General features: G+C 43.6%; 1 protein-coding gene across 1 annotated transcript in view; it reads right to left on the reverse strand.

Moving 5' to 3' along the window:
- LOC108920461 (E3 ubiquitin-protein ligase SH3RF3-like) overlaps nucleotides 1-12,722 on the reverse strand; it is a 107,547-nt gene that overhangs the window by 31,959 nt on the left and 62,866 nt on the right. The window contains exon 2 of the mRNA XM_029258051.1: nucleotides 3,599-3,874. Coding sequence (XP_029113884.1) covers nucleotides 3,599-3,874 — 276 coding nt within the window. The remainder of the gene's footprint in view (nucleotides 1-3,598; nucleotides 3,875-12,722) is intronic.

Consider the following 12,722-nt stretch of genomic DNA (forward strand, 5'->3'; position numbering starts at 1 on the left):
TCAAAGATCCTCCACGAGAAACATTCTACTTACAGCTAGAAAGTAGGGAACAGCAGGTAATACAGCAGTTAAGGCTTATGGGCTTATAACATGAAGGTTAGTGATTTACATTTATTCATTTAGCTGATGCTTTTCTCCAAAGAGACTTAGTCCTAAGCAGCCAACAATTATGTACCCATTTACACAGTTTGGTAATTTTTACTGGAGTAATTCAGGGATACTACTTTGCTCAGGGGTGCTAAAGCTAGAGGGGGGATTCAAACCTGTAACCTTTGAGGCCAAAAGCAGCAGCTCTAACATCTACACTAGAAGCTGTCGGTTTGGCTTCCAGTTACGGCTGTGGTTCCGTTGAACAAAAGATTTAGCTCGATGTGTTTAATTGAAAATCATATCTCTATAAATAAGTCAAAAACTCCAATGGAAATCCGTGGGGAGACACTGTGTTCTGTGTTCAAGTGCCAGGCATATCCCAAGTCAACTCTTGCTTGGCCGTCAGGGCTCTTTCTGAACATTTCCTGCGGTCAGTACCATCAGTACTGGACAGCGCTTTGTGAGCACTGCTCGTCCGGCCTGATCTGGCTCCTCTCCTCCAAATGCTGTTTCCTCAGGGGAGGAAGAGCAGAATGGGGACAGTCAAAGCAGCAGGGCGCTTCTCCAAGAAACACACAATCGGCAGTGTATTCGAGGCCAGGGGAAACAGTGTGAGCAAATGAAAGGCTTTGAATGTGAGGGAACGGAAGGGAATACAAATAAGGTGTTGAAGTCGGAGATTCTCAGTTTTGAATGATCAAAATTGTATTTCGCTACCCCCCTCCCCGAACGCACCCGATTGCCGCCCCCACCAGAGGAGATGCTGTGGGTGGGAAAAAAGGAAGGAGGAACTCATGTCTTCTACGCTGATGACAGACGTGCTGCCCCTGGGAACCCCATCTGCATGTCAGTATTCATATTGCAGAAACCCCTTCTACCTGGGAACTGGTCCTCATGGCGCTTCATATGCTTTCATCATCATCGGGATTCCAGAGATTGAATTAAGCTCTGTTTAGGCTTTGTCTCTGAAAGGTGCTGGACCACTGTGTAAAATTAACATGTATTGCCTTAACACATAACCTCACCTGCATGGAAATGTATGCAAACAAAGTTAAACCCCATTTTAAGTGTCAGCATGACAGAAAGACCAAATATCTTTGCATAATTAAAAATAAATTAAATAACCAAAAATCCTGCTGTAGTGCCCTTGAGCAAGGGACTTATCCTGCTTTCAAAGAGTAAAAATTACCCACCGACATGAATGGGTAAATCGTTGTGAGCATTTAGTTTAAAAACATAAAATTGGATATCACCCTGGAGAAAGACATTGGCTAAATGAATAAATAATAAAGTCAATGCAAACACAGGATTTTCAGTTGTCTGTCTTCAGCTTGAAAATCAATGAAATCACATTTTCGTGACTAAACACATAGAGCAGTTGCAGAACTGCAAATGAACTGCAAACGGCACATTGATTACAGCTATTAATGGATTGTCATATTTACATTCTTATTCAGAAGAGGCATAAATCTTTTAGGCAGGCACAAATTAACTGTAAAAGAGGCATCTCTGATCGCATCACTAACTGTTCACAGGTGAGAATCTATAAAACAGTGGAGGCATCACCTGTAGACAAAGACATCTCATCATATTATGGGAAAACACCTTTTAATTACGTTAGTTAACTTGCACTGAGTCGACGTTCTTGCCGTGCTGTTCCAGTGGATGTCTTGCTGAAAGACGAGCGGTAGCTGGGCTATTTAGTGTTTAGGACAAGACTGCTGGAATGTTTGGTCTTGAGAGAAATATCTCTATAGAAGGACATGGTAAGAGTGCCAAGCAGCTTCAGCCTTATCGCTTCATCAGGCTGTCAGACCGTTCTGCACCAGCCACCGTGAGCAATCAGAGCCACTGGCACCCTAATGAAGCACTAATGAGAGCAGCACTCAGTGTGGGGGCGGAACCCTGCTGCGAGCGGCCCTCAGACAGAGACACAGACAGGGACGGACAGGCAGACAGAGACCGAGAAATAGCGCAAGAGATGCAGATGGATGAAGGGGGTGGTGAAAGGGAGAGAAAGAAGACATTTGGAACCTGGCAACACAGCACTTACACATCTGCCATAAGAGGAGTGAAAAGGATTGACAATTATCATTAGACATGGTATTTGAATATTAGGCTTTAATTACTGCAGTTATAATAACAATAATATAATATTATTATTATTATTATTATTATTATTATTATTATGTGGGGGGCGCGGTGGCGGAGTGGGTTGGACCGGGTCCTGCTCTCCGGTGGGTCTGGGGTTCAAGTCCTGCTTGGGGTGCCTTGTGACAGACTGGCGTCCCATCCTGGGTGTGTCCCCACCCCTTCCAGCCTTATGCCCTGTGTTGCCGGGTTAGGCTCCGGCTTCCCGCGACCCCGTATGGGACAAGCGGTTCAGATGGTGTGTGTGTGTGTGTGTGTGTGTGTGTGTATTATTATGATAGATAGATAGATAGATAGATAGATAGATAGATAGATAGATAGATCCCACAAGGGAAATTATTATGTTACAGCAACAGAATACAGATCTTAAAATACTTGCAATATAAAATATATATATATATATATATATATATATATATAAAACAAGTGGAAAAATACAAGATAAAAATATGTACAATTAATTATATATACAGTGGGGGTGCGGTGGCGCAGTGGGTTGGACCACGGTCCTGCTGTCCGGTGGGTCTGACCCCGTATGGGACAAGCGGCTCTGAAAATGTGTGTGTGTGTGTGTGTGTGTATATATACAGTTGGAGGAATAGTAAATAAGTATATTTAAATAAATAAATCAAAACAGTATGTAGTGCAAGTAGTGCAACAGTATATAGTGCAAGTGTTATAGTTCTTTGTTTAGTTTTCTATTATTATTATTATTATTATTATTACGTTATCACATACTTTAATCTTGTCTATGAGATTGCTTAATCAAAATGTTTCTTTCCTATAAAGCATACAAACAATGAAAATTGAAAATAGAGGGGGAGCGTGACAGAGAGATGGAGTGAGAGAGACGGAGAGAGAGGTGGGGGAGAGAGAGGCATAGTGTGATCCAGGGTGACAGAGAAAGTGTGAAAAAAGGCGCCAGCGAAAGAGAGAACGTGAGAGAGGTGCTAAGAAAGATGTCGTGTCTTCATCGGAGCGAGCGAGAAACAGTGCGCATCCATGGCTCGGAGAAAAGCGAACGAGCGGGTGGTGGCGGCTCAATCAATGTCACACAGATTCCGCTTCACTCTGACAGACAGTGCTGGAGACTCTAATAGACACACAAGCTCACAAACGGCTGGCATCTGCAGGTAAACTTCCAGAAACTGTCATTCCTATACTGTTGCTTTGCTGATGCTTTTGTCCAACGCTGCTGACGTCTTTCTACAGCTGCACGCTTTGCTTATGCTGATCAGATTAAGTGCCCCTTCCATTATTATTGTTCAAACCTTCAGGTTACAAGAACATGCCCTTAACCGGCACGTTACCTGGAGGCAGAAGAACATATTGCGCAATCTTCAGTGAAGTTGATTACCTTAGTGAAGGTCAAGCAATCCTTGTCCTGATCCTTGTCCTTCACCTCAAAGTCGTAGAGGGCCTTGCCCTGCGGAGGGGGCTGTGCCAGCGGCTTGATGCACTGGATGTAGCTCGCTGGGAGGAAACCATGGCTACCGTTCAGCTCCCCGTGGTACCAGTTCTCGTCCACCTTCCGGCGCAGGATGATGATGTCGCCCTTGTTGAACTTGAGGTCGCCGGGTTCCTTGCCCTCGTAGCTGTATAGGGCCTTCCCACAGGGCAGCTGAGGAACATTCTGGAAAGAAGTGGAGAAACAGTGAGATTGTTGCTGCCATAGGTGTGGCTGTCTATAGTCTCTGTTTGTCTTCCTAAAATTTGATCAGTGTAAGCAGAAGGCCCACAAACTGCTGTGTCCACTCAGAAGATCTGGCTCCTATTAAGACTTCCCATTACTTTGTCCCACTGAAGAATTTGCAGAGCACTCACACACTTTCCGAGGTACTTTACTTAAAGAAAAGGAGGTACTCCATTTCTCTCAAATTGCGGAATCGAATAGAAACCACTGCTTCACTAGCATTTGCTCTTGCCTCCTGCTCCTGTCTCTCCTGTGCTCCTATGTACTGCTCAAGTGACCTGCTTCTCCGTTGTGCCCCGTGCTCCCTCCCCGGTCCCAGAAGCCCGCCTCCTCCGGTTTGAACCTCCGACTTTGACACTGGATTTGCCCCACGGACAACGTCTGCACCTAGGCTTTGGACCTACGCCTGGCTCTTCAACCACGAAATCAGTTTTGCCCCGAACCCCAACCCACTTCCAGAAGTAAAAACTTGGGTCCTACCTCTTGTCTCCATGTGTCCACACTGTGCAAGACATACTGTATATACATAAGTTTTATATGTTATTAACCTCAAATACGAAGTCAAGCAATGTTACATGCATTACATTAATAGCTTCGTCCTAGTCTACCTAACACCTATATATGGTCTAAATACACATCTGAACTCTATTAGAAGGAATCTTCATACACATTATGCAGTATGCGACAATGTAATACAGTACAATACTGAATCCATAGAATGCTGTTAAAAAATATTAAAATAACATAAATCGGGTCATAACAGCCCAAGAGTATAAATAGCTCCCTTGGCACAATAATGTGTGTATCAACTGAAAAATACAAGAAAGGATTAGGAATCAATGAGCACATCTTAAAGAACTGAATATGCAGGGTTCACAAATTTGTCACTCCCTCGATTTCTGCCCAATGAGATGTCTCAGTGCTGACGAACAGACTAAGTCTTGAGCCCCTGGTTTTGGCTGAGATGCTATCCAGAGATCGTCTCAGAAGCAGGCGCTGGAACACGTGGATAACGGACGACGCAGCCAAACGGGCCGTTGAGGACCCTTCTTCCTTTAACACAGTCAATTCCTGCATGTCACACAATAGAACAGGAAGAACCTGAAGAAAAAAGTGCCAAGTTTGGCTCGATTTGCTGATATGAGCAAGGCAGAGTCAGATTTGAGCAGAGGGCATCATTCATGTTCATCACATAGTTCCCCTCTCATCACAAACATTGTCTTCTGCACTTTGAGACCATCGGTAATGACAACACTAAGGGCTGCTTGGTATTGCTAGCAGATGTCCAGGACCTCAAGACACATGACTGTGTTCAGACACACAAGAAGCGATCATTTTACACTCAATGATGCTTGCATGCTAAGCTGATGACTTTTTTTTTCCACTTGACTTGGAGTAGGAACTTCCATTTATCCCACTGAGGATTTCTGCTCCTCTCTCAGACTGGCTGGTCTGTGTGGTGCTCCATTTCTGTAGGTAGCCACCAGGGTGGGGGGCCATAAAGAACCCCAGAACACCAGGGATGAGGCAGTCTTCCAGGGACCTCAAGGTCTACAATTCACCAAACATGTGCAGCCTTCACTGTATAATCACACGCCAAACACACTCAAGTCTCCAACAACACAATAAAAAGATTCAAACACACACACTTTCTGAACCGCTTGTCCCATACAGGGTCGCGGGGAACCGGAGCCTAACTCGGCAACACAGGGCGTAAGGCCGGAGGGGACACACCCAGGACAGGATGCCAGTCCGTCGCAAGGCACCCCAAGGGGGACTCGAACCCCAGACCCACCGGAGAGCAGGACCCAGTCCAACCCACTGCACCACCACGCCCTCCGAGACTCAAACAGCTTCGTCAAATACATTTTATATTACGTATGCATTATTTATACCTCAAACTGTTCCTTTTCGTTTTGATTATTAAAAAAAAAGGAAAAATAAACATATGAATGTGCACATTACATTCTTGGTTGCGTACTGGCATTTCCAGCATATACATTGCACAGCTGTATGCTATAGCACAGATTTTTTGTGTGTGTGTGTGTGTGTGTGCGCGTGCCAGTGAGTCCACCTGCGTGCTAATGTCCACATGCTCAATGACCTTGTGATGACATTTTGAGGAAAACGTTCCAACAAGGTTAATAAACCCTAGAAACACACCTCATGGGGAAGTCTCATTTAATTAAAATTTAATTAAAATGCCATAAGCTTTTTTTAAAGACAAAAAAAAAAAGAGCAGGACTTTTGTTTGTCATCATTATTTATGCTTTCTGAGTTTGGCTGTCAGGAGGTTAAAAATTCTTTAACAAATTAAAGAGCATTATATCAATGTGATGTCTTTACGGTGTTGTCTATGTAGTGCGGTTGTTAGTTGTGGTTGTGACTGTGTTCGTAGCGGTTTTTCCTTATGAGAAAGTGACAACATAGTGGATATGTGTGAAATAAGGGCTGCACCTCATGTGACCTCGGATGAACATTAAAAGTGTCAAATTACAAGACCAAAGACCCGCAGCCATCGGCCGTGCAACAGCGAGACGGGATCATGCCCCGGTTCCCCAGCTCAACCCAGTCTTCGCCCAGGCCCCAGGCTGTTTGTACCGCATTAAAAATGAAAGACTGCCTTTTGCTAAAGAAGGGAAAAAAGACAAGGAGCCTATGACTCCTCATTATCTATTTATGATGGGTGGGGGCGGGGCCGAGTGGCATAAGGCACAGGCGGGAGCGGGATAAACAGAACGAAGTGTAGCGGGAAGGAAATGCACAGAATTATGGGAAGACTACCGGAGTGGGGGAGAACTAGACGGAGTGTGCGAGGGAGCGACAGGGAAACAGATGACAGATTATGATCAAGGGAAAGCAGCACATTCCCATTGAGCACCTCATTACACACACATCATGAAGCTCTAATGCGTGAGACTCTGGGGACGAGATGAGAGCTGCCGGCTGGGCTGCCCCGCGCGGAGGGCGCCAGGGCCGAGGCCGGGGCCGAGGGGAACTCTCGCATGGCAACTCCAGCGAACGAAGCGAATGGGCAGAGTGCGCCACACGCGGCTGTCTGAGGGGAGACGACCTCGCATGCTTTGAAACCTGCCACACGTCAGCTGTGTCACCCGCTGGAAAAGATGTAGTAAAAGTGCCAGCAGGGTCCACCATGAAAATATCACGAACAAATGACCTGCCGGAAGTGATACGCGACCCGCCGTTTCACACCGTGGCGGAATCTCCAGCTCCGGACTAAAACCGCCATCATGAACATAACCGTTTCCTGAGAGCCGAGCTACGGGTATTCTTTTGAAAAGGCACGCGCTGGGGAACGTGTGAGTTCAACAGCGGGGTCCAGCAGGGAAAGGAATGTGAGGAAGTGTGCGAGGACAGAGGTGTCTGCAGGTCTGCAGGGAATCGCTGATGTCCAGCAGGGGACGTTCATCTCCATACAAGACAGGAAATGTTTTCACTGTGTGACCTTTCTGATGGAATGAAATGTGTTCATATGGAAAATACTGTGCGTGTGAAGAAATAATGGAATAACAGCAAAAACAGAAAACTGCCAGCATGCCCTTTAGTCCCACACTCGCTGTTTAGGGGCTGCGGGTTGTCTAATAGTTACAGTAATCACTTTCCACTTGGAGGAACCAGCTTTAAATCCCTGCTTCTGCTATATTACCTTCAGTTAAAGTCTTTACTCCAAATTCCTCCACAATATATTACCTTGCTGTGTAAAAGGTTAATCAAACGGAAGCAGCTTTCTATAGAAATCTAAAATTGTGGGCTGCCTTAGTGAAGCGCATCGCGTGAATAGTGGTAATAATCATATCTAAACATTTGACAAACACACAAAGTTTTCATCCCAGTGGATCTCAAAACAAAAAGCCAAAGGTCACAAAGACCTCTAGACCAAAGATGTTCCTGCGTGGATTCAGATGTGAAAATTTAGGAGCCGTGACAATTTCCAAGTTGCTCAGAACCCGATTCTATAGAATCCACGATCATACATGTACATCGTATTGCAGATTATATATACTCCTTATAACCTTATAACAAAGACTTTTGGAAGTAAAAACCTCTGCACAAAAACACACACAATGTCTACAATCACTTGTCCCAAGGAGGGTCGCAGCAACCCGGAGCCTAACTCAGCAACACAGGGTGAGGGGACACACCCAGGCAGGAGACCAGTCATCCCACAAGACATCCCACGCAGGTCTTGAACCCCAGACCCACTACATGACAGGTCCCAGCCAAACCCAGTGCACCACACACCCCCTACCTACAAAAAAAAAAAAAAAGAATAATTATAAAAAACGAAAGAAGTGATGATCTTGACACTTTAAGACTGTGACCCCACAAGTGTGACAGGCACAAGGCAACAGTTGCAATAAAAATGGGGTTAGGATGTGTCTACAAAGCACATCATTTTTGTCTGAGCCTCAGGAGCAGCTGCAATAACAAGACTCGTACCGAGTGAGAACACACAGAACTGTCCTGCGTTCACCTACTGTCTCCGACCGCAACAAAAGCAACGTCTGCCAGCGACGAAGCTGGTGTTTTTATGCGTGCTGCTGATCTCAGTTATTCTGTAAAGCCCTTTAAATATTCATACAGCTGAGGGACCGCTCAAATTCCCAGTGTGGATTGAGACCCGGCAAGGCGGCACTCGATCCAAGCATCTTCACCACTCGCTGTGGCATCGCTCTACTCATCCAAGGGATGCTCATTCAGACAGCTGACTGAAACTCAGAGATGGTTACAGATAATGATGGGAAAATGAGAAATATAACACCCACACTTCAGGATCTCCTCAATATTATTATTTTCAAATATTTAACGAAACTATTCATTTTTCCATGTTCCTTCATATTGAAGGAAATGTTTTCCGTTACACTGCTACAATATTAGGCCTCCGGAGAACAGCAGCGGTTTGATCGTCACTGTAACTCTTACTTAGTTGTATCATAACAGCAACACTATTGCATGATCCACACTGAGACAGTAACAAAGGAGTAAAATTAAAGTCTGATGGGTAGCCAGTTGTGTAGTGGTTAGAGCCATCATCTTTAAGTCTCAAAGTATGCCCCGCTGCTGTAGTACTTTTAATCAAGGTATTTACCCTGACATGAAAACCCTTCTATATAAATGGGTAAGTATTTGTAAAGTTGCCCATCACATATGGCAGGTCTTGGGCAAAACAGCTAAATAACAGTTAATCAATGAATTCCTAATGAATGAATTATTTTTCATAGGGTTCTTTACCTACAAAGACTACATCTGCAGGTCTTTAACAGAATCACATCTCCACACTGTTAAGTAGCTTATCAATTACTGTCCATTTTTTTAAAAAACAGACGTGAGTAATGAGTTGCATACTTCAATAATCACAGAGCCGTGTCAGAGAAATTAGAGCAGTGAAGCACATCAATGATGAAACATCCTAATACAGAAGACGGACTTCCTTCTCTTACGAAAAAAAATAAAAGTAAGTATATATAGAACGAACCGTGATAGGCTGTGTATTAGTTGAAAAGAACGCACTTTGCTCCATCGCCACTCTATTGTTCATTATTTTTCTTAAAACAGAATAACTATCCATGGTTTCATTTTTACATAGTGTATGATTTAATTGACCTGGATGTGACCAAAAAAGTAATTTCTATTACTGACATTAATATTTATTTTATCTTTTATTACAATCGTAGCAGTAACATGCAGACTGCTATCTCAAAAACAATGAGTTATTAAAATTAAAAATATGAATTAAACAACCTCTTTGCATGAGTACATTTATTTCAGTTTTCAATATTTTAATATTTTGCAAATACAGTTGCTACAATAAGAAGATAAAAGAATAGTCTTCATCCAGTTTAGGAGACGTTATATAATATGCAGGGAATATGTTCATGGCAGGTTGTCTTCAAGAGCAGTACTTTCGTGTCACAGAATATGGGGCTGAAAGTTGGACTGGAACTGTACTTCTCTTCCAGATAGATAATGTGGTGGGAACACAGTGTTGTACACAGTACAGCCTGGACTGGGAGATCTCAGCAGAGCTAGATTTAACTGACTTAATGCAGACTTCTCCAGACACATTTCTTCCCTTACTCTAAATAAGGGAGATGACACAGACGTTACAATAGACCGGCTGTTCCTGTGAACTTACAGCTTACATTCCAAGACAGGAGATGGTGGAGTCTGTCTGCTGTCTCTCACCCTTCTCTCTGCACCGCGGCACCATAAGCTGCGGTGAAATCATCATGTGTGTCATTTACAGTGCATGTGGGCTGCCAAACTCCTACAATCAACACACCGACATGTGCTTGAAAAGGAGCAATGGCAGGACTGTGAAGTGATGTGGTTAAGAGCACTGTAACAGTAACTCAATGAGTCACACAGGTCATGCCTTCCAACAAAGAACTCCAAACTAAATTGCAAATACACATAGACACACACCATCTGAAATGGCATATCCCATGCAGGGTTTGGGGGAGCCAGAGCCTAACCTGGCAACACAGGGCATTCAGGCTGGAGGGGGAGGGAACACACCAGGAAGGGACGCCACTCTGTCGCAAGGCACCCCAAGCGGGACTCGAACCTCCGACTCAACAGAGAGCAGGACTTGGTCCAACCCACTGCGCCCCCACGGTCCCCTAAACTGCGACTATCTTGTGCATATCTGGTAAGTAAACATATTCTCTGCTATGGAGGGCAAATATATAGCGGACTCAAGAGTCCAACTTTCTTCTACAAGAAATGTTAACATTTGAACAAAATTATAATTCTTATTAACACTGGAAGATTTGGTCACCTTTTGGAACATCTTAGTTCAATATGATTGCAACTATTTTTAAACTTTTTACTTTTGTTCCCTGTATATTGATTCTGTCTCTTTATTGTTGTGAAAATATTCTGTTCTGTTCTACTCTTTTATCCAGTAAATATTGCAACTAATTAAATTTTTTTTTCTAATCCATATTGTTCCGTTTTTGGTGATGTTTGTCAACCACTGTTACTGAAACCTGAAGTGAATGACATTTAATTTCAGCTGAGGTGACCCTCCATCCTTGATGTTATTCCAAGTCCGTATGAGTTTAAGGTCTTGACCAGCAGATGCTTTAACTTCCTCTTCTTTCTGTCTCCTTCTCTCACTACTGGTCAGCATCAGTTTTGGTGAGATATCCTGCGATTACATCTAGGAAAACCCGACTCGATCATAGATGTGACTGGTGAGTCACAGTAAGACAAACAGAAGAATATTATATAACAGTAAAAGCCTATGTTTACTTTGTGGGAGAACAAGAAGGCCAATGACTAGTAGAATTCCACTGCAGCCAAAGACCCAGTTGCCTCAGCCTTGGTGGCAACGTATTTTTTTTTTTTTTTACTTTTTCTTATGCGAGTTTCACTGAGCTAAAATGAAAACTGAGAAAACCTGTGTTTCATATACATTCTAAAGCAAAACGGGAGATGTACAGTACAGATATGGCCCATCCTGATGTTTGTAGGATAAGAAAATCAAAGAGGAATGGAAAAGATTTGCCATTTCAGTCAAATAAAGACATATGATTTTTCAAAAGAGTAAAAAATTAACAGAATTTCTCTGTTTTTTCTTTAAATATATATATATATATATATATATATATAGAAGTGAATCTGCATCAGTCTGTTAGGTTTCTATGAAAAGAAGTGACAATTTGAGACAAAAAAGAACAAATGCACCTTTGGAGGAAAACCAAGTAGTTGGGTGGTTTAGAAGGAAAGTCTTATCCAATTGGATGCTGACAAATGGCAGCGAAGAGCTTTTCTGGCCTGGCTCTTCACTGAAGATGTGGCCTACATGTACGTTTTATTTACACTTACTATACGCAGCGCTCTCCATTTGCTCCTTTAGAGTCCTTCCTCTCCACGTGCATTTTGTCAGAGTGAAGCTTTCACTGAGCAACATAAGCATGGCTCCTGCTCATTGTGCATCCCCACGTGCTGCCAAGAGCCACTGGCAAATTTGCTCTTCGCTTTCCTGCCCTAAGGCACCTTCATTTGTCAACGAAGGGATCTAAGCAAAGCACGAGTGGAGGAGCAATTCCACCCACACTTTCTGTGTTCACTCAGAGAGACTTTATCAGCAAGCAAGGGAATGCAAGAGATGCAGCACAAGCTGGGTTACTCATACTTGACCGTGCATGACCAACAGACAGAGATCTACTCACCCAGAGTTTCTCCTCTTATCTCTGAAAGTGCACTCACACACCTGGGGTCTCTTGTGGAAAAGGTGTTTGGGGGAACATCCCCTCGAAGTGTCTCATCTGAGAAGGTTTACCTTCCACCCTGCCTCAGCAGTGCTGGCACTGCACTTATTTTTTTCAGCTAATCCAGTTGTCCACGACAACCTCTGTTAGATACGGTAAATGGGGATGGGAGTGGGGTTGGGGCTGCAGGGGCTTCACCATTACCATTTTGACTTGAATAAATCTGGCCAATGTGTTTATGATACTGCTGTTAAGGCAGCAGGTGATGGAGACTAGGAAAACGTTGAAACCTCTCACTGCTTTTGTGCTGATTGAAAGGGAGCTAAAATGAGTACCAAAGGGACAGGTCCTTGATGCTGCCATCATACTCATTTTAGTTTGCCTCAATGCAATTTTGTCACCTTCGCTGGGAAGAAGAGAAGCTCTTATAGACTGCCAAGACAAATTGGTTTCAGGCTATTGCAAATCAATATGTACATTTCCAGACAGGAAAATAAATACCACAATCCCAGTAATACTTACTCACAGCCATCAGTTCTTCGGGTTTA

The sequence above is a fragment of the Scleropages formosus genome, chromosome 14 (genome assembly GCF_900964775.1).
Source record: "Scleropages formosus chromosome 14, fSclFor1.1, whole genome shotgun sequence".
NCBI lineage: Eukaryota > Metazoa > Chordata > Actinopteri > Osteoglossiformes > Osteoglossidae > Scleropages > Scleropages formosus.